The following is a 19601-nucleotide window of genomic DNA, read 5'->3' as shown; positions in this document are numbered from 1 at the left end:
CTAAATATTTTTAGAAATGCATAGTGACCTGCAAATGCAAGTCACAAAACCTGCTTTACAGCCATAAAAGATCCTATCAGCCCCTGGTGCTTGAATCTGACCATTTGGTCTAAGTACTCAAAGGGAAGCTACTCAGGTGAGAGCAGTGCTGCCACCTAGCCTTTGAACTTTGTTCTTTCTTTTTTAAGATTAGTTTTGGCTATTAGTCTAGGCTATTTGTATTTCCATATGAATTTAGAAACATCTTGTCAATGCCTACCAAAAAAAAAAAAAAAAGAAAACAGGCCAACCTCCCATGAGCAAGAGGGACTTCTCAAGTGACCACTTTCAAAGGTGAACCAAAACATTGGGTTGTAGGGTTACTCTGAGAATGAAATGAATTAATACATGCAAAGCACTTCGAGCAGTGTATTCAACTGAGGCCTTCTGTGTTAAGAGATACCTGAAATGTGGCTATTAAGATTCAGCCACAAGCGAAAGAGGGAGATCATTGAACAAAAATTCATGAGTCAGGTTCTGAGTAGTACCTACTGATGAACACAGTATTCATAAAAATTCTGAAAGGTTTATAAATATTAAGTTTCATCTAAGCAATCTTTCTGTATTTACTCATGAGGCCCTTTCCTGAATCCCAAATGAAGACTCCAAATGAAGCACAGTGACACTGTTATCTCCCAGCCCACGTTACATGAGCCAGAAATAAACCTTTGTTGCTGCAGACATTGAGATTTTGAGCTCAGTTGTTACCACTGCACAAACTAGGAAATGCTAACTAATACAACAGCCATGTTTTTTATCATATAAAACTAGAGAAATCTGAACAGCAAGCCTATCAGTATTAAGTTACTTAACAAAGCCAATGACAACTGTTTTCTGCTCTTCACCACTCTACAGGTTTCCTGGAATTTTTGCAATCCAGCCGGCATGTCTCAGGCTGAGTTTGGCAAAGCTGCTGAGGAAGTTAAGAACTTCAACATTAAGCCAACAGATGAAGGGACGTTGTTCATCTATAGCCACTACAAACAAGCAACTGTGGATGCTGTAAATACAGAACAGCCTGGAATGATGGGCTTCAAAGGCAAAGCCAAGTGGGATGCCTGGAATGGACTGAAAGGGACTTCCAAGGACAATGCTATGAAAGTTTACATAGCCCAAGTAGAAGAACTTAAGGGAAAATATGGAAAATAAGGGACTGGGTTGGGCTGTCAGCCACACATTTCACCGTTTATAATGCCTTGCTTTTCTAATACTGTGGATAGAGTGAACTCATGAAAATAACCTGTTAACACAGTTCCTCAAGACTGGCCAGGATACAGCTCTAGCAGATTAGGGACTGAAGTGGTCACTGACCTTTAAGTAGTTTTTATCTGTAAGTCAATTAAAAGTGCATTGGTTACTTAAAAAAAAAAACAAAAAACTTTAGAACCGATGAAACGAGAGTCGGGCTGTAAGAGCCACTGACAAAAACAGGCTACTCAGATCGGTTTTAAGGAGGTAGTGCTTGAAAGGCACCGCAAACGTAACTTTTCTATATATCCAATTTAAAGCGGAGACCGGCTTATGAAAAGCTTTCAACATAAGCAGCTTTTACCAATAAGTTTTACAACCACCCTTATTTTACGGATGAGGAAATTGAAGCCTGAGATGGTACAGCGGCCCCGATATCCGCGTTTCCTGATTTCAAGGTCTCCTTTTCCCCTACAACACACTAATTACTTGACTTAATGCAAAATACTTCGCTGGAATAAAGTGGGGGTGGGGGTAGCACCAAGTATAACCGGCCCAGCCACACAGCACCCCCGCAGCACATCACCCTCTCACCCGCCCTTCCGCCCACCACCGAGCCAGTCCCGGCGGACAAAAGCTGACGACATCAGAGCGCGCCCCCTCCCGCCCTTCCCGAAAGACCCAGCGGCGCGCCGGGAACGACGCGAAGGGCGCGACGGTGACTGGGCGGGCTGCGTCACGTGACGCGCGCCCGGCGTGGGATTTGGCTCCGAGCGGACGGAAGCGCCCGGCGGAGAGGAGGGATTGGGTGGAGGGAGGGGGAACGAAAGGCTGGGGGAGGAGCTTGGGCGCCAGCCGCTGTCCCTGTACCGCTGCGACCGGGGGCCAACTCTCTGCTTCTTGTGCCGCCGCACGTACTTGCGCCGCTGTACTAGCGACCAGCCGCCCGCTCGCTCGCCCGCAGGAGTGGCCGGCCGCGGGGGATGGACGCTGAGAACGCGGACAGGTAAGGCCGGCGGAGCGCGCCCCTCCCCCGCCCCTCGCGGCCGAGAGGCCCGGCGGGCGCGCGCACGCACGCACGCGGGGGTCTTTAAAAGCCGCCGCCCGCGTACAAAGGCCGCGGCCGCGCATGCGCACTGCCGGCCGGCTCGGGCGGTCCTAGGAGGCGCGTCTTGCACCTGCACCCCCGCCCGGGCCTTGCCGAGGTCATTTAACTTTAAAATGCCGCAGTAAACTGCCGGGTCCCTGGTGGCCGTTCTTGGCTATGTTTCGCTGCACCCGCCATCACTTTGCAAAGGGCCGTAAAAAGGCAGCGTTCCCCGGTTCACTGCAGTTTTAATTTTAAAGTTAGTAAACCCTGAGTTTCTCCCCTAAAGGATTGCTAGAAGCTTCGTCCAGGGCCACGGGGAGGTAGCTCACTCGAGGAGTCATCGACAGGTGTCTTCTGAGTGTTCCTAGGGAGGATCTCAGGAATCCACTTCGAATGTTTCTTTTGGAGAGTAGTGTCAGATACATGGAGATAACATTTTTGCAAAAGTAGGCCTTTCGAGATTTGAACTTCTGGCAGGGAACTAAATGAGAAAATAATTAGGTAGGATGACAGGGTGTTTAAAGTGAAACGAAGCGATGACTTCAACGGTGGAGTAAAATACTTGGAGACCCAATGAAGAATTGCCCTAATTCGGTGGCTGATGGGCCTGGTCTTAGGCAAGACAGTTTATTCTCCGGGCTTGTTAGGGCTGTCCAGCAGGGCGTTTTGGGAATCCAGTTCTCCTGTGTTTTTCTGATGTATTTTTTTGCAAGGGGTTTACCTAAGTAACCAAAATAAGTTTAGGAAAAGGGATTGTGAGATAGACTGACTTTGTGGCTCAAATACTGAAATAAAGTTTTTCTTTCTTAGAAGAACTTTACAAAGTACTCACCAGAACTCGCAGCATTCCCTCATCTTTGATCTTCGTCCAGAGCAGAATTGAAAACTGGATAAAACCAAATAAATGACACGCTGTAAGATCTTAACTCAGTTTCTTAAGAGCAGATAGGTCTCCCATACAGTGTTTAGTTCAAAACTGTGCCTTATATTCTACCTTAACTTCAGCCACTGCGTTGTAGATCATTTTTTATTTTGGCTTACAAAGTCTCCACCTCCAGAAATATGGAGACTTCTGTATTACTACCCTAAAGAGTTTATCCCTGGAGATTGTGAAATAACTGGCCCCATATGACCCTGAGAAAGTGCTCTGTCCCCCTTGGCTTTGTGCTAGTCAAGGAATGAAAAAGGAACATTGGGTGTCATCAGTTTACTGTTTTATTTTGGTGGGTTGATTTTTGAAAATTCAGGGGAAAAAGTTACTTGGATAGAGACTTTTCAGAAGGAAAAGGAGGGCCTCCCTGGTGGCTCAGGGGGTTAAGTCTTAGCACTATGAAGCTATGGGGCAGCCACTGTAGCATGAGTTTGATCCCTGCCAGGGAGCTAGCCCACATGGCACAGCAGACCTCTCTTGTCTTGCCTGCTGTTCCCCTCAGCAGTGTATTTCAGTAGATCCACCTGTTCTGTTCCCCACTCTGTCTCTGGTGAATCTTCTCATCCCCCTGCACCTCTGGCCTACACCCAGCTTTTGTATGCATAAATAAATAAATTTTTTAAAAAGGAGATGGTTCAGGACTTATAATAAGCACATACAGTCCTGTGACTCAGAGGAAGAAAGGAAGAGGACCGGCTTGTTTCTGATGTGCTCAGGCATGAAAAGAGCATTTACTTGACTGGAGAAGAGGGACACAGACCCTTTAGAATATAGACAGGAAAGCTTAACTTTTGAATGAAACCAGGCCTTCCAGAGGTTAGAGATTTGAAAGGACTTTTGGACAAGAAAGGTTTGGGTTTTCTGTCTAGTACACTGGCATGGTGCTACTATAGCTGACAGAAAGCATAAACAAATACTTCCTTGTGATTTTGATTTTTCATCTCCTGTGTTGACCAAAAAAAGATCATCAGATTGGAAGTGCTGGAGTGATTGTCTGTAAGAGAGAGTTGAAACTTAAGATCACTTAGAGCATTTAAGAAGACTTTTAGTTGCTTTAACAGAAATTATATTTCCTAGTCTGAGTGAGTTGTATTTCAAGTGAGAGGCCAGATAGCAGCAGAATTTGTAGATAATAAGAGAGGGGCCTGATGCTTGAAGTAGACACGTGGGTCCCTGTTTGTTGCAAAGATGGAACCTGCCTTTTAATTTATTGATGTTGATGCTAAACACAATTTTACTTCTCAGTGGTTGAACATTTTTCAAAGAACTAGTGACCACTAAGCCACAGTAGAAGGTTCAATCCCTTTTGAATAATCACACTAGATGAGACAGCATTGGAAGGATGACAGGAGGTAGCTAAAATATGTCATCTTCTGTCTTTATTGTTACAGCAGATTTACTGGATGTGAGGCACTGTTTTAAGTGTATTCACTCATTTAATTCTCATAACCAATGAATTTGTGCTACTATCCCCATTTTACAGATGTGGAAGTTGGGATAAAAGGAGATTAAGTAACTTGCCTAGAAAGCTAGTAAATGGTGGAGCTGAAATTTGATCCTAGGCTGTCCAACTTCATAGTGCCTTCCTAACTTGACCTACCACTTCTCTTGATGAAGATGGGCTGAGGGCAGGTCAGTCAGTGAAATCAAAACTGGTTTACTACAGAGTCAAGGGCAGGCTGAAGAGAGAACCATACTATCTGGAACAAGGAATCATCTTTCACAAATAGGTACCATCCTGGGCTCAGGTGCAGAAAAAATAAGATTCAAGTGTGGCATGAGGGAGAGGTGGTAAAAAGACAGTTTTCCTTGATATAACGTCATTGTGAGTCCACAGTGTGAGTGTCAGTGAGGCTTTTGTAACGGGTTTTCTGATTGAGGAAGTTGATCGCTTTGCTCAGTTTCAGGGTGATGAGTGTACATCTGGAATATTTTTATTTGATTTGATTCTGAACACCAAAAAATGACCAAATAATGAGGAAACTTGAAATCATACTATGTGAAGAATATACTAATGAACTGGACACGTGCCTGTTCTAAATCTTTGTGCTTTTCGTGTCTGGCGGAGTGTGCACAGTGATGTGTGGCGAATAGCACGCTTCCTCTCTGTGGTAGAGGTGTCGTCTTTAAACCATTACAACAGCCCCCCTTATTTGAACATTTGGATTATTTCATATTGGTTATTATTTGTAAGTGTTTGGTGTTGTATTTCCTTGTTTAAGTGAAGATAATAAAGTGTTGCTTATAGACCAAATATTTGTGTCCCTCCAGAAATTCAGATGTTGAAACTTAAGGGGTGCAAGACCTCTTTTGTAAGGGTACTCATCCCTTTTCTAAGGGCTCTACCCTGAATCACTTCCTAAAAGGGCCCCCCTCCAATTGCTAACACAAGAAAGTGGCCCTCTATCAGCCAGGAAGGAGGCCCTCACCAGATGCTGAATCTGCTAATACCTTCATCTGGGACTTTCCAGTCTCCAAAACAGAAAAAAAAAATTGTTGTTTGTAAACCACTAGTCTATGGCATTTTGTTGCAGTACTAATTAAGAGAAAGGTATTTTAAAAAGAACAACTTAAATCTTTAAAATAGTGGAAAATAGGACTGACAAATTTGGAGTTGTTCATTTCAGAAATTGTTTTTTGTAATACAGCAAAATCTGAATTAACTGGACACCTGTCATTCATATGTCTTAGGTATGTCTGTTTTGAGAAAAATGCTTGGAAAACACAGAGTTCATCGGTTTCAGACAGGTGTAAAAACCAATCCCATGAGCCCCTACAGTTCAAGAAAACAGGGTGCAAGCAGAGATTAGGAAATAAGAAGGGTAAACTGCAGGAAAGAGAGGTAGCTCAGAACAGCTGTGGGGCAAAGAGTAAACAGAGTGGGGGTCAGTAAACAAGGGGAAATAAAAGCATTCATCAAACCTACAAGTTTGATATCAGAGAGTTACAGAAAATAGCCTTTCAGGATCTGTTCTGAATCTGGACAAATTGAGATCACATTTCCTGCACACACTCCACATCTTTAAAGTCACTGAATCCCATCCCTCATTTTGATGTTGAGGGAACAGCAGGTCCTGAGAGGGTGAATAGAGACTTAATGCTCTTCTGCTGTTCCTCTCATAGAGAAAATTGGTGTTCAGAAGCTCTGTGGCATTAGGAATTATGAAGCACCAGATATATATAAATACAACAAATGTACATGAGAAATATTTTCATCTTAATATTGAAGCAGGGGCCTCCCTGGTGGTGCAGGGGTTAAGATGCAGCACTATGAAGCTACCTGAAGCCGCTGTAGCTGGAGTTCAATCCCCAACCAGGGAGGTGACCCACATGGCACAGCAGACCTGCTACTTCCCTCAGCAGTGTATTTCAGTAGATCTGCCTGTTCTGTTCCCCACTCTGTCTCTGGTGAATCCTCTCACCCCCCCCCCACACGCCTCTGGCCTGTACCCCAGTTCTTGTATGCATAAATAAATAAATCTTTTTGGAAAAAAAAGATTGAAGCATATTTATACTACTAAATTTTATTACTAGGTAACAGAAAATTATACAGAAAACTTCCTAGCACTCAGTTCATGAAGGATTTTGTGCAGATGTAATGCTTTCTCTTGCCAAGTAATAAGAAGGTCTGGCAATTAGGAATTTTATTAAGATCAGGTTAACTTTTTTTCCCCAAGATTTATTTACTTATGCGTGCAGGAGCTGGGGTACAGGCCAGAAGTGCAGGGGGGTGAGAGGAGGATTCACCAGAGACAGAGTGGGGAGCAGAACAGGCAGATCTACTGAAATCCACTGCTGAGGGGAGCAGCAGGCAAGATAGGAGAGGTTTGCTGTGCCGTGTGGGTAACTACCTGGCCAGGGATCGAACTCGTGCAGCAGTGGCTGCGGATAGCTTCATAGTGCTGAGACTTAACCCCCTTGCACCACCAGGGAGGCTTAGATCAGGTTAACTTTTGCGCTCAAAGATAATTACCTTAGAACTTACCCATTCTATTTTCCATGCCACTGTTTTTCTTCTATCTCCTTTCTAATTTAGCTTACTGTAAAGTGCCTGATCATTTTTTAGAAAGTTTAAGGAACACATTGATGTTCAAGATAATTTTCTGTATTTCTTTCAAAATTCATCTACATTTCTAAAATCCTTGGATTTTTTTTCTAACTTTTTCACTTTTCCTTCAGCCAATTGATTTCTAAAATTTCAACTTTCAGTTTCTGAGCTCCAGAATTTCCAAGAATACTTAATGACCCCCTAACTATGCTAAGGGAGCCTCATTGTGGACATTTTTATTTTGAAGGTCAGAATCATTTTGTAATGTGAGCGGTGGCTCACTCATGTGCATATTTTAATTCTGGGTTTTTGTGAAGTGCTCAAAATAGGACACATCTGTGAAACTGGAGGCAGTCACTCTGAGGGCGGGTGGTAGGTCCAAGAACAGACCTCATGCTTTCTCTGGCTGCTCACTTACTGTGACCACATGTTTTTACTTTTATACATTCTAGTTAAAAGGGGCCCTTGGCATCTCAGAAAACTGCCTTGGCCACAATCAAAAGGTACAGTCTGTTGTACTAGAATTTCCAGAGGGTGACTGCACATGTCGCTTGATGTAACCTGGCCATAGCCAACACCTCTTCGGAATTTTTAAATCATAAACACTGACCAACCACTATTTTGACCATTGATTGAAAAGAGCTACAAATACTATTAAAGAGAAGTGGGTGCAGGGAGAAAGAACATTTAACTTTGTGCCAAGCACTGTTTAAACATCTCTTCATTTTTACATTTTAACTTCTAGTTCTCACTTTTTATATTCTTTTCTACTTTAAAATGTATATATTAAGCATTGTATTTTTAGATAGTATCAGTTTGTTTTTTAGTAACACAGTAGTTTTCATGTTAATGAACTGTAGTTGATGAAATCATTGCTGATGTCTTTTTATATTATTTGAAAACAAAGTAGTCAAAGAAATAGCTCTTACATACAGCTTACTATCTTTCTCACTAATTCTTAATCTTTTCTTTACAACTTACCCTTAAAGATAGCTTGACATTAAAATGCCTCCCCAGCAGTTTATCCTTTGGATGAACAGAGGATTGGACTCCTGCTTACCCCTGAGCCACCAGCATTCTAACCTCCCCATTGTGGGTGATGGTCTCTTCCCCACCCTCTGTGTGCCTTTTTTAAAAAAACATTAAGTGATGATTTGCTTAATGAAAAGGCACTGATCCCATTTGTAAGGACTCTGCCCTCATGGCGCCTAATCACTTCCCAAGGCCTTATTTGCGGTAAGGTTCACTACTTACAATCTACTTCTTTGCCCTTTCATCTCTGCCTTGTGAGCTCCCTGCTTCTTTCGCCATGCCACGCCATGTGGAGAAAGAAAATGATCAATAATAAGCAGTGTCTTGCCACAGAAAATAAGACTTTTCTCTCACATGCTAAATGGTAGGTGTCCCTTTTCTTGCCTTATGTTTTTCTTCCTACTGTATATTTCATGGCATCATTTGACATTAGCTATAACGTGAGTTTCATAAAATATGTTTACTTCCCCAGCTTTGTGTTGATGCAACAGCTTGAGATGTGGTTTATGTTCCTCAAAAATAATTTTGAAAATTGTTTTCTGTGAAGGCCTGTGTTCCTTGCATTGAACAGAATATTTTGAACAAATAAGCCATGCTTAGAAAAGCAGTTTAGAGTGGATTTTTCCCCCCATAAATTTAGACATTTACAAACGTCCATTTCTAGTCCTCACTTAGTAGCAAATTAAAACCCAAGACCTAATGACAATTCAAAAGACAGACCAAATGGGTAGGTAAACCAAAGGAGAACAGTAAGTTAGGTTGGAGTGGGATTGGGGCCGGCAAGGTGTTGGCCAAAGGAAATAAACTTCCAGTTAAAGATGAAGTGGTTCTGGAGACCTGATACACACTCTGGTGATTCTAATAACACTGGATCCTGTATTGGAAAGTTGAATCTTAAATATTCTCACCTCAAAAAAGAAATGGTAATTAGGTGAAGTGACAGAGGCGTGAGCCAGCTGCAGTGGTATTCATTTTGTAGTACATGTGTATCATGCCACATCGTACATCTTCAGCCCTAACAAGATTTTATGTCAGTTGTTTCTGAAGAGAGCTAGAGCTAGGAACAAACAGATTGAAGGGGATCCCTGTGACGAGAGAATTAAATGAAAAAGAGACACAAATTGTGTTTATGTGCATAGCCCCATTTGGGCTTGTGGGTCTTTCAAGTCTTTGTACTAGAAGCTTCCTGTGATCTCATTTCTGAGAAAATACAGACTGACTTGTCAGGACCGGTAAGTTTTATTGATGACGCATCTTGTCTTCACAGCGTGAAAGTTCATGTTCGGTTAGTCGGCACCCAGGGACTGAGTGAATGTGTATGTATTAGAATGACTCTTTGTCCTCTCTTTGCCCCTACAATCTTACTCTAGATAATTATGGTTACAAAATATTTGGATCCTGAAGGTTTCTTGTAGCTGATCATTTAAACTTACATTTGGGTAATTATGTCCCCGTGTCTTCCACATTTCAGCCATTCCCTTCAGCAAGCCCAGGCTCTTTATGCATTTCCGTTCCAACAAATGATGGCAGAGGCTCCTCCCTTGGTGGCTATGGACGAGCAGCACCTGCCAGGAGACGTCCCAACTCCTGCTCCGGAACCGGAACAAGGTAGTCTTCACCAGCACAATTTTGGAAACTGGCTGTTGTATTAGCCAATTTATTGAAGAAAGGGTTTTCAGCTCTGTTTTAATGCAAAGAATTTAATCCATCTTTTAAGTACTCAGTATGTGCCAGGCATTGTGATAAGTTAGGGGAAGAAAAAGATGCAGATCCTGTCCTTGAACAGCTCATAATCTAGTAGGGGAAATACAAGTAAACACGCATCATACCTCCACACACTTAAGTGGTGCAGAAGGGCGCAAAGTGCTGTGAGAGCTCTTGGGGCTGGCGCCTGACTTGGGCTGAGTTGCAGAGGCAACCCCTCAGAGCTCTGAATCTCAAGGGTGAGGAGACTACCCCCATAAAGAAGTGTGTGGGGCCGAGTCCAGCCCAGGGACCAGCATACCAAAAGCAGAGATGTGAGGAAGCATGTCACAGTTCAAAACCAAGTGATTCTAGGACATTTGCATCTGGGCTGAGAGGTCAGGCTGGATGGGGGCACTTGAAGCTTGTTATTTAACCAAAAGAATGTGTATTCTGTCCTAAAGGCAGCAAGGAGCTATTGAGGGAATGTAAGCAGGTGACACAAGTAGACTGACCTGTAAAATACTGGTCAGGAAAATGTTACACTAGAAGGGATGGTAAAAGCATGGCAGAACTTGGAGGCAAAAAGTGGATTAAAACCTGTTTGTATAACTTGGGGGAAAGATGAGGGAGAATGAAAGGGGTGGAGGACAGAATTAGGAAATACTCAGGAGGTAGAACTACCTGGCATGGTTAATGGATTCACATGGGGGACAAGGACATAGGGGAGTCTGAAAGTAACTTCTGATTTCTAGCATAGGCAGTTGGAAGGAGGAGATAACATTCACCAAGTGGAGAATTCGAAGAGAGTAGGTTTTGGGTGGGAGGTGGAAAGAAGGCAGAGTAGTTGTGTTATATAAGAAATGTGTTCAGAATTCTCCGTAGCTTCATAGTGCTGCGGAAGGCTTCATAGTGCTGCATCTTAACCCCTTGCACCACCAGGGAGGCCCCAAGCAAAGCTTCCTGTTGAGTAACTTCAGGTCAGTGGCTCTTCCAGGGATGAATTTACCCCCCACAAAACATTTGGTGTTGGTGGAGTCACTTCTGATTATTGTGACTGGCAGCGTGCTATTGGCATCTACTGGGTAGAGACTGAGGTTAACATTCTGTAATATTCAAGACAGCCCCCCACAACCAAAAATTATTCAGTCTAATATGTCATTAGTGCTGAGAGCATGAAACTCTACTTTAGGTCCTGAGATCAGATCCCTTGTCTTGCCTTTTGAAAAATAATGCCAACCCAGAGATTTCACCCTTAGCACCTCCAAATTTACCCTTTTACCTGTGTGTGGAGCAGAATGTACTCTCATAATCTCTAAAAGAAGCCCACAAACCATTTGAAGTTTTCTACTGCTGGAAATTATGGAAGAGTTGAGTTAAAACAGTCTTCTCCCTCCCTATTTTTCTATTTCATTTGATTACTTAAGTATGCATTTATGTTTGGAATCATATAAAATGGTACATAACTATTTGTTGTCCTGGGGAGGCCAAGGTGCCGGGTAAGCGTGTATGGAAAATCAATCTCCAATTGTTATGGACATTCCATCTTAAGAACAACTAGCAGGGGAAGCGGAGTTGGGACTGGGGCCACGTGAGCTCAGTTCTAGGGTGAGGTTAGGGGAAAATATTGCAGGGGAGACTGGTGCTGGGAATTAGAAAAGTGTAAAGGATGACTTTTCTGGGAAAACTGCCTGAAGTTCGTAAGTTAAGGTTTTCTGGAAATGATTGTTTCAGAGACTCCAAAAGGAAGGAAAAGAAAACCCAGAACAACACAACCCAAAAAACCAGTGGAACCCAAAAAACCAGTGGAACCCCAAAAACCTGCCGAGGCCAAAAAATCTGGGAAGTCCAAAAAGTCAAAAGAAAAGCAAGAAAAAATTACAGACACATTTAAAGTGAAAAGAAAAGTAGACCGTTTTAATGGTGTTTCAGAAGCCGAACTTTTGACCAAGACTCTTCCTGACATTTTGACGTTCAACTTGGATATTGTGATTGTAAGCATCTTTAGTCTTTGGCTTTATAAATAGCATTGGTGGGTTAACTTAACTGATAGCCTTGCAAATTAGCATTTTCCTTAAATACCATTTCTGAGAATCCTTTGGGTAGTAGCTGGTGTCCCCTTCATGAGGTGGTGTTATTATTACATGTCAGTGTCTAAGAGGGTGGGCTCCAGAGTGGGGTTGTCTGGTGTCAACTCCTGCCTTGCAGGGTGACGTTGGACAAACCCTACCCTTCCTAAACACTAGTGTCCTCTTTGGTGAGACCAGTGAAATAGTGCCTCCAGTGGAGGGTTGCAATTATTTTTTTTTTTAAGATTAATTTATTTATGCATACAAGAGGTGGGTGGGGTGCAGGCCAGAGTGTGGAGAGTGAGAGGACCCACCAGAAACAGAGTGGGGAACAGAACAGGCAGACTGACTGAAATACACTGCTGAGGGGAGCAGCGGGCGAACCAGGAGAGGTCTGCCGCGCCGTGTGACTGGGGATCAAACTCGTGCTGCAGAGGCTGTGGATATCTTCATAGTGCGGTGCCCAACCCCTTGCACCATGGAGAGTTGCAATTAAATGCAGTTTTCCTTGTCAAGCACACATGACACCTATGAGTTTTCCATAAATTATAGCACTGATTTTAAACTTCAGTTTTTGCCAGGAACCTAAGAGACGTCAGTATGCAGCAGCTGTGTAGATGGGGTGGGGTGGGGGGGTTGGTAAGCCTGCTAGCCGGGAGCTGAGGGGCTGACTTGTGGCTGGACATGGGCGGCTCAGCAGGTTCCTCCAAGGCCTCCTTCCAGCCCAGGTGGTGGGAGCAGAGGCCTGGCTATCAGAGAGTCAAACTGGTTTTTAAAAACAGGAATGAAACTTTTTAAACTTTTAACTTTCTTTGAAGTGGAATTCTTTGTTCAGATCAAGAGTAGATCACTGATAAATGATAATGCTTATGATGTGGAATTAAATTTGTATTTTAATAAATTGTGTCCACCACTCCTCCTCAGAAGCCCTAAGGGTTAAACCCTACTTTTAGAGACTAAAATTTAAACACTTTTTGTTTTGTAGATTGGCATAAATCCAGGACTAATGGCTGCTTACAAAGGGCATCATTACCCTGGACCTGGAAACCATTTTTGTAAGTGGCTACTTTTTTTATTATTTTACTTTTAAAATAGATAACTTTGTTAATAACTTGGGGTGGGCGGGTTGTTTTCGCCAAATTGTGTTTTTAAAGAAAGAGGCTATATTATATGTAAATATACCTACTTTCCATATGTGTCTGCAAAAATAAAAGGTCACAGTAAACATTTTGGTGTATGAAAGTGGAGGGACAGAAAAAGGACTTCTTTCTCTTTTTGAATTGTTTTAAATGAGCTTTGCTACTTTTATGAATGATTTCCTTTAGTTATCATCTACAGATGTGGTAACAATAATCCTTGTGCCAATGCAAACAGAAGCTGACCTTCCAGATTTCTGCTATCATATTTCCAAGGAGAGGTCAAATGCATTGGCAATCAAGTTGTAAATTGACTGAAGATATTTTGTATAGATAATTCGTATTTAGCAGAAAATAATGCTGGAGATCCTCACACTTGTAGAGTGAACTTTAAAATCAGTTATAACTGCTGTTATATTGTCATCTTAACCTATCGCTGACCAAAAGAACATTCATGCAGATGATTTTATCTAAGATTGATGTTTAAAACATTTAGAACAAGGCTAATAATGTGTTTTTGTAACTAATAGCATATTTTCTCCATTATGTAACAAGGAAAAACTTCTGGAGAAGTTTGGTCTTTTCCCTTTTTTCACTGTCAGAGTGTTCTGAGTCCATTGGTGTATGCTTATCTGTTTGAAGTATTCCAGGGAGTGGTGTTAATCATCAATTAATTATTTGGAGGGAAAACAAAATTTCAAAGTTTCCTACACTTACTTGAATATTCTCAAGAGGCATTTGCCTTAACCACCTGTAAAAAGGAGATAATTGTAATATCTCATTATATAGTTATGATGATTAAATGAACTAACACATGTAAAGGGCTTAGCATGTTGCCCAGCGTAGTAATTGCCTGATATGGTATTTGACCTATGTAATAATTTTTTAAATATGCTAAATATTCCCCCTCCCCCTCCCCCTCCCCCTCCCCCTCCCCCCCAAGAATAGACTGTAGACTGCCTTATCAATTCATGGGACAAAAGCCTTTGACCTTCTACAGAAATAAACTGAATTCTCTTTTTACAGGGAAGTGTCTGTTTATGTCAGGGCTGAGTGAAGTCCAACTCAATCATATGGATGATCACACTTTACCAGGGAAGTATGGTATTGGGTTTACCAATATGGTGGAAAGGACGACACCAGGCAGCAAGGATCTTTCCAGGTAATAACAGTGTGGATTTTAGAGGTTGGAGGTTGAGCAAGCTGGTGCCTTGTACTCTAGGGAAGTCACATATATATAGTTCATACCAAGTGTAATAGTTTGAGGTTTCACCTTTTATTGAAAACTGTCAGAATTTAGCATATTATAAATACTGCCATATTTGTGTTTTGACCACTCTTTCATTCAATTTTAGTAAGGAATTTCGTGAAGGAGGACGTATTCTAGTGCAGAAGTTACAGAAATATCAGCCACGAATAGCCGTTTTTAATGGAAAATGTAAGATTTACTTTTAAATTTTATCCTTTTTTGTTTGCTTGCTAACATCATGAGCAATATAAATATGTTTGTGTTTCATTTTAGGTATTTATGAAATTTTTAGTAAAGAAGTTTTTGGAGTGAAGGTTAAGAACTTAGAATTTGGACTTCAACCCCATAAGATCCCAGACACAGAAACCGTAAGTCCTGAAAATTACATTTGTGAATCAACTGAATTTTGCCTAGCTAGTTCTCATTTTTATTTGTGCCATCCTTTATGAATTATACCATGAAAATGTATTCTGCTTTGTTGGCTAATATCTATATTATGTCTGTGCAAGCACATTAAATCAGACTTGGTCATATACTACCTTCAAAATATAATTAAGCAGAGCCTCCCCTGGTGGCACAGCAGTTGAGCATTGGTCTGCGAAGCTGCCTGCAGCCTCTGCAGCGCTGGTTCGATCCCCAGCCACAGGTGAGGGTCCCACATGGTGCACAGACCTCTCCTGCCACCCGCTGCTCCCCTCAGCAGTGTATTTCATCAGTCTGCCTGTTTCTCTTCCCCACTCTGGCTCTGGTGAATTCTCTTACCCTCCCACGCTTCTGACTGTACCCAGTGCTTATATAAATGAATAAATAAATCTTTAAAAAATATATATATAATTAAGTGCCTGTTTACAACTTTTTAAAAACAACACACATGTACAGACTTCTGTGTTGCACACAACTTTAAATGATAGAGAAACCATTATGCTAACAGGTTTTTGTGGAGCTCTCAGAATCACATTTTTGCCAACTACATACATTTGAATGTCTCCTTTTTAAATCTTTTCTGTTTTTTTTTTTAAAGCTTTTTTTTTTTTTTTGATTTATTTTCATTTATTTATGCAAGCACTGGGTACAGTCAGAAGCACAGGAGGGTGAGAGAGTTCACCAGAGCCAGAGCGGGGAGCAGAGCAGGCAGAAGGACCGAGGTACACTGCTGAGGAGAGCAGCGGGCGGCAGGAGAGGTCTGCACACCATGTGGGACCCTCTTCCAGTGGCCGGGGAGCAACCGGGGATTGAACCGGCGCTGCAGAGGCTGCGGGCAGCCCCGTAACCCAGCGCTCAACCGCTGTGCCACCGGGGAGGCCCAATCTTTTCTGTTTTTAATTCCTTTGAAATGTATGGTTGATAAGTAGGTAGTAGCACTGGTCTTTCTTTAAATTGAGGCCTAAGTTTGTCTCCTTGGCTAATTGTACAGGTGGGTTTACTACCATAGAGCACTACATTGTTGCCCCTTTAATGCTGGGTGACACTCAGGTGCATTTTTGGATATATGTGAACTTGAACCACATATGATAGGTAGTTTTAGTGTGTGTTTTTTTTTTTTTTTTTTAAGAAATATATCATTGTCACTTTTTTTTTTTTTAAGATTTATTTATTTATTTGTACAAGCACTGGGTATAGTCAGAAGTGCGGGAGGGTGAGAGAATTCACCAGAGCCAGAGAGGGGAGCAGAACAGGCAGAAGGACTGAGGTACACTGCTGAGGGGAGCAGTGGGCGGCAGGAGAGGTCTGCGCACCATGCGGGACCCTCACCCGGTGGCTAGGGGTTGAAACGGCGCTGCAGAGACTGCGGGCAGCTTTGCAGCCCAGCGCTCAACCACTGCGCCACCCGGGAGGCCCGGTAGTTTTAGCTCTTAACAGTGAACTGTAGGGCCTTCCCTGGTGGTGCAGGCGGTTGAGCACAGCGCTGTGAAGCTGTCCGCAGCATCGGCAGCATGGGTTCGATCCCATCCGGCAGGGGAGAATCCCACATGGAGTGGCACACTTCTCCTATCTTGCCCGCTGCTCCCCTCAGTCAGTCTGCCTGTTCTGCTCCCTGCTCAGCCTCTGGTGAATCCTCTCACCCTCCCGCACCTCTGGCCTGTACCCCAGTTCTTTAAAAATCTTTAAAAATTAAAAAAATCAAGAAACTGTAAGTGCATTTATCTTTTAAAGTGTATTCTCTATCAAGAGGTATTCATAGTTATTGATGATGTTGGTGATTCAGTTTTGAAACAAAAAAAAATTGCTTTTTCAAGTTTCCAGATCACATTAATTGTGTATTTTAAAACTGGAAAATGTAGTGTTTCAAAACCTGGTAGGATTTACACCAGCGTATCTTTATGATTCAGGATCTCCTAAATGCTGGATAAGCAAAACAAAATATTTTTTCGTTAACACATAGCATAGAGGCCAATTTAAAAATTGCAACTGGAAATTACATAATCCAGCAGTCTCAATTTTTGATATTCAGAAGATATATATTATTATATGTGGAATTACACTCTGTAAAGGTCAGTTTGTCACTGTCATCCAAAACAGCAAAGTTAATGTCTTTCTCCTTGGCTTCAGATACTCTGAATATGTGATAAGCATCAAGTTATTAACCCAAAGAAAAATAAATTTTTAAATCTTAAGTAGATTCAATAGAGTTGAAAAATTTCTGACTCTAAGGTGTTATGATTCTAGCTCTGCTATGTTATGCCATCATCAAGTGCAAGATGTGCTCAGTTTCCTCGAGCCCAGGACAAAGTGCATTACTACATTAAATTGAAGGACTTAAGAGATCAGTTGAAAGGCATTGAACGAAACACAGATGTTCAAGAGGTGCAATATACATTTGACCTACAGCTGGCTCAAGGTATGTTACCATTACTATTCCTTTTATTCGATTCATGTATTCTATATATGTTAAAGAATATGTGTTACCTGATTTAAAAGCAGAAAAAAGAAAACAATTATATTTGGAGCCAGAACGTCCTGATAATGAATATTAGCTCTATTAAAACCTCATTTTTCCAATGTCTTCTATCAATTCTGGGTACACCCCCAGATAATGAGGATCTAAGAAAAATGGTAGTCCACCTACAGTTACATCTAATAGGCTGTATAAGTTCTTAATTTAGTGGAATGGAACAAAGCATTTAAAGGATTATGGCAAAAGCTATATCCCCCTCTCTGTGAATAGTCAAATTGTGATTTCTGAATAAAGTTTTTTTCAAAATTATTGTACAAAATTCATCTTAAATTCCTTTCATCCTCACAGAGGATGCAAAGAAGATGGCTGTTAAGGAAGAGAAATATGACCCGGGTTATGAAGCAGCCTATGGTGGTGCTTACAGTGAAAACCCCTGCAATAGCGACCCTTGCAGCTTCTCCTCAAATGGACTGGGTATGTCCCCTCTTCGTGGGTTCTTTTCTAAGACTTCGTTTCATCAGGATTGGGAAAAATTTTTAAAAAGTAAATTTTTCAAGAATAATTTAGTAATAGAAAAATCTACTTAGTGATTAATAGTGAAAATGTGATGGTTATTTGATGTTTAGCTACACATGTTTTTATAGCTCATTTTCTTGAAGTCACTGACTCTAAGTCATCTCGGCTGTATTTTCTTCCTTGAATAACAAGTGAGGATTTAGTCAGTCTCGTATGTCAAAAGAGAACAGACTTATAATTAAATTTAATTGCCTCCTTAACTAACTTAGTAATAGTTCTCCATTGTACTGTTAAAAATCTCCTAATGTAACCATTTAAGGTTTTAAAACAGAATAAACTAATATTCTCTCCCCTCCTACACTTCCCCCCCCCCACCCCCAGCTGCTGACAATGGAGAAGCAACATTCGGTGACATTCCAAATGGGCAGTGGATGGCCCAGCCGTTTTCCGAGCAGCTCCCTCCCTTCAGTAGTCATTGTGGGCCGCAAGGCCAGGAAGAAGAAAACCGTGCTTGAGAATGGCGTGTTTCAGCTCTGCGTAAATGCTGCAGTTTTAATGCAGTTGTCAAGAAGTTGCCCTCAGTTTGCTAACTGAAGTATTTTATTAGTATTTTACTCTTGTGATGTAATCATGTACAGTTGTGTGATAGAAGCAACTGTATGATTGGAAGTAAGTAGCTTGGAAAGGAAAGAATAGGGTTTTTGTATGAGTTTTTGTATTTGAATTAATCATCATTCCAACTTTTTATAACTATATTTCATTTATGAAGAAATGAATTTCCTTTGGGGAGTCACTTTTAATCTATAATTTTAAAATGCAATGGTCTGGATATTTATACTTGATGACTAACTGTGCATAAACCTCCATTCACCATTATCCCTTTTATGCCTAAGAAGGGCATAGTCATAGTAAGATTTTCCACTGGTCAAGAGGCAGATGTGTCGGTTTTCATACATGAAGTTAACCCTCAGTGGAGTCTCATGGTAGAATTTTAGTCATGTTTGCTGGGTTCCCTGGTTGTGCTCACACTCACATCTCTTTGTGTTACTATGGAGAGTGTTTGTGAGTGTTGTTTTGTAGTAGAAACCAGTCACAGTGTGGTCTTGCACTGCAAGCCTAACCCGGCCTCCCTGACAGGTGCTGACCCCCACTTTGGCCTCCTTGCCCCTGGGTATTAATCCTCTAGTAGGCAGAGACTATTCTGTTAGGACAGTAAATTCCAGAGGATGGAGTAGAACTTTTAAAACTTCATATGTTTTACTTGAGATAAACATTTGATGAAGAAGAAAATTTCTTTTTAGTATCTTATCACTGTTCTAATCTATTTAGCTCTATGGATGTAATACAGAAGGTGATAAATGAACTTTCAGGCTGAGCAACAAGGTGCTGGAGACATTTGATAATCGTATTTAAACTGGTGCTTTATGTACATGAGATGTACTAAGATAAATAATACAGAATTTTTCTTGCTTAGGTAAATCTAATAGCCAGTTATTTAGAAAATCCTTTCTCTGCATCATTGATACTTGCTACTGTGGACTAAGTGAACCTCATGGCAAGGTTACTTTGAAGTAATGTACCTTTGTGATTTCTTAATGCATTTTCCAAGGTGCTACAAACAGTCCAGACTACTAGACCTGGTGGATAGTAAAGCTGGGTATTCAGAAATGCCATCTGATTTCACGACTGATCCCTCTGAACATTCTGATTTCATGCATACCCAG

At 41.6% G+C, this 19601-nt stretch overlaps 2 protein-coding genes across 2 annotated transcripts; both read left to right on the top strand.

Moving 5' to 3' along the window:
* Nucleotides 1–924: 924 nt before the first annotated feature.
* LOC311184724 (acyl-CoA-binding protein-like) lies at nt 925–1188 on the top strand (the record flags this gene model as incomplete). Its single annotated transcript, XM_084254914.1, has 1 exon — nt 925–1188. The coding sequence occupies one exon, from the start codon at nt 925–927 to the stop codon at nt 1186–1188; it is 264 nt and encodes an 87-aa protein (XP_084111040.1).
* Nucleotides 1189–2210: 1022 nt separating this feature from the next.
* On the top strand, nt 2211–18392 carry TDG (thymine DNA glycosylase; the record flags this gene model as incomplete). Its single annotated transcript, XM_084255442.1, has 10 exons — nt 2211–2233; nt 9800–9936; nt 11746–12005; nt 13066–13135; nt 14243–14378; nt 14572–14654; nt 14739–14833; nt 17133–17304; nt 17710–17835; nt 18259–18392. The coding sequence occupies 10 exons, from the start codon at nt 2211–2213 to the stop codon at nt 18390–18392; spliced, it is 1236 nt and encodes a 411-aa protein (XP_084111568.1).
* Between the last annotated feature and the right edge of the window lie 1209 nt (nt 18393–19601).

This window comes from Talpa europaea (genome assembly GCF_964194135.1).
Source record: "Talpa europaea genome assembly, chromosome: 15".
Lineage (NCBI taxonomy): Eukaryota > Metazoa > Chordata > Mammalia > Eulipotyphla > Talpidae > Talpa > Talpa europaea.
This window is presented reverse-complemented; position numbering and strand designations above follow the sequence as displayed.